This window comes from Eimeria mitis, genomic scaffold, assembly GCF_000499745.2.
Source record: "Eimeria mitis Houghton genomic scaffold, Emh_scaff775, whole genome shotgun sequence".
Classification (NCBI taxonomy): Eukaryota; Apicomplexa; class Conoidasida; order Eucoccidiorida; family Eimeriidae; genus Eimeria; species Eimeria mitis.
In genome coordinates this window covers 1,150-2,430 of record NW_013575689.1, presented here as the reverse complement: position 1 = coordinate 2,430, position 1,281 = coordinate 1,150, and the positions used below count along the sequence as shown (strand labels likewise).

The 1,281-nt window shown below is 46.4% G+C and overlaps 1 protein-coding gene across 1 annotated transcript; it reads left to right on the top strand.

Moving 5' to 3' along the window:
• On the top strand, window positions 1–390 carry EMH_0021920 (uncharacterized protein; the record flags this gene model as incomplete). Its single annotated transcript, XM_013501859.1, has 1 exon — window positions 1–390. The coding sequence occupies one exon, from the start codon at window positions 1–3 to the stop codon at window positions 388–390; it is 390 nt and encodes a 129-aa protein (XP_013357313.1).
• Window positions 391–1,281: the final 891 nt, after the last annotated feature.

Here is a 1,281-nt window from a genome sequence, read left to right as displayed (position 1 = left end):
ATGGCGAATACCTCGAGGACAGAAACTGTCACTCCGGCAGTCATACACATCGTTTCTTCTTCTGCCTCACCGCCTGCTGCAACAGCCGAAGATGCAGCGGCTGCAACAGCTGCAGCAGCTGAAGCAGTAGAGACACCAAAGCAAGTTGCGTGGGTGGAGGGCACGCTTGACAATGAGGACTTGGGGAGGAAAAGCAGCAAAGTCTGCTGCATCTACCACAAGCCCCGCGCTTTCGGGGAGAGCAGCAGCAGCAGCAGCAGCAGTGACAGTGACAGCGAAGGGGAAGATAAAGCAGCCGGTTCGAAAAAAACGGGGGGTAAAAAGAAATCCCGAAAGTGCAAACATCACAGATGTCCAAAGCCAGCAGACGGGGAAGAGACGGCATCTTGATGTAAGGGGCATTCGGCCGAGCACCTGGCTTAGTCAAACCGCAAGAGAAGCACAAATTGTATTCTCTGTTTTCTTGTTTTGTTTTTCTATTAACATTAATGACTTCATTAGGGCGGCTTTTGTGTTGATATGAATAGCTCTGATTTCTTCGCCCCCCGTTTTTTGTGCGTCATCATCTCCTGTAGAGGCCTGCCTATAATATTATTTATTCATATAGGAACAAATGCCCTCAAGGAGTTTTTGTTTATGTTTGCACCTTTAACGCCGATCGGGTACACTAGTTTGCTGATCGGGTGTAGTAAGTATTTGATTATTCTTATTTTGGTTTGTAGAATATCAGGGCTTCCAGGAAGGACGACGCTGCCCTTTGACAAACGCAAGTAAATATGCAACTGACTGCAGTCGTTTGCTTTGTTCCTCGCCTGTTTGCAGCGTTTGTTTGAATTGCTGATAAGTTGATTTGAAGCAAGTCACGGCACACACAAACGGCGCCTACACTAGACTCTACTGAAACGAACTCATAACTGTAGAGTACACCTAGAGAGAATGNACACAAACGGCGCCTACACTAGACTCTACTGAAACGAACTCATAACTGTAGAGTACACCTAGAGAGAATGCTAAATCCGGCAGGAGAGCTTCAGGTTTAGGGTATAGGATTCGGAAATGCCGTTGCTCAATGCATCTAAGTGATTATTTGTAGTCGTTGCGGAAGTATACTAAATGGGGAACCTACAGCACTGCTCGTCGCGCGAGACAACATATTCTAGCTAAAAGAGCATTCTTTAACGTCAATGCATCTCTCAACTTGCTGAGTGCACCTGCGGCATTTTTTAGGAACTAACTTACTGCCAACTTCCAAACTAACCTTCCCTCAGCTCTTCTATGGAA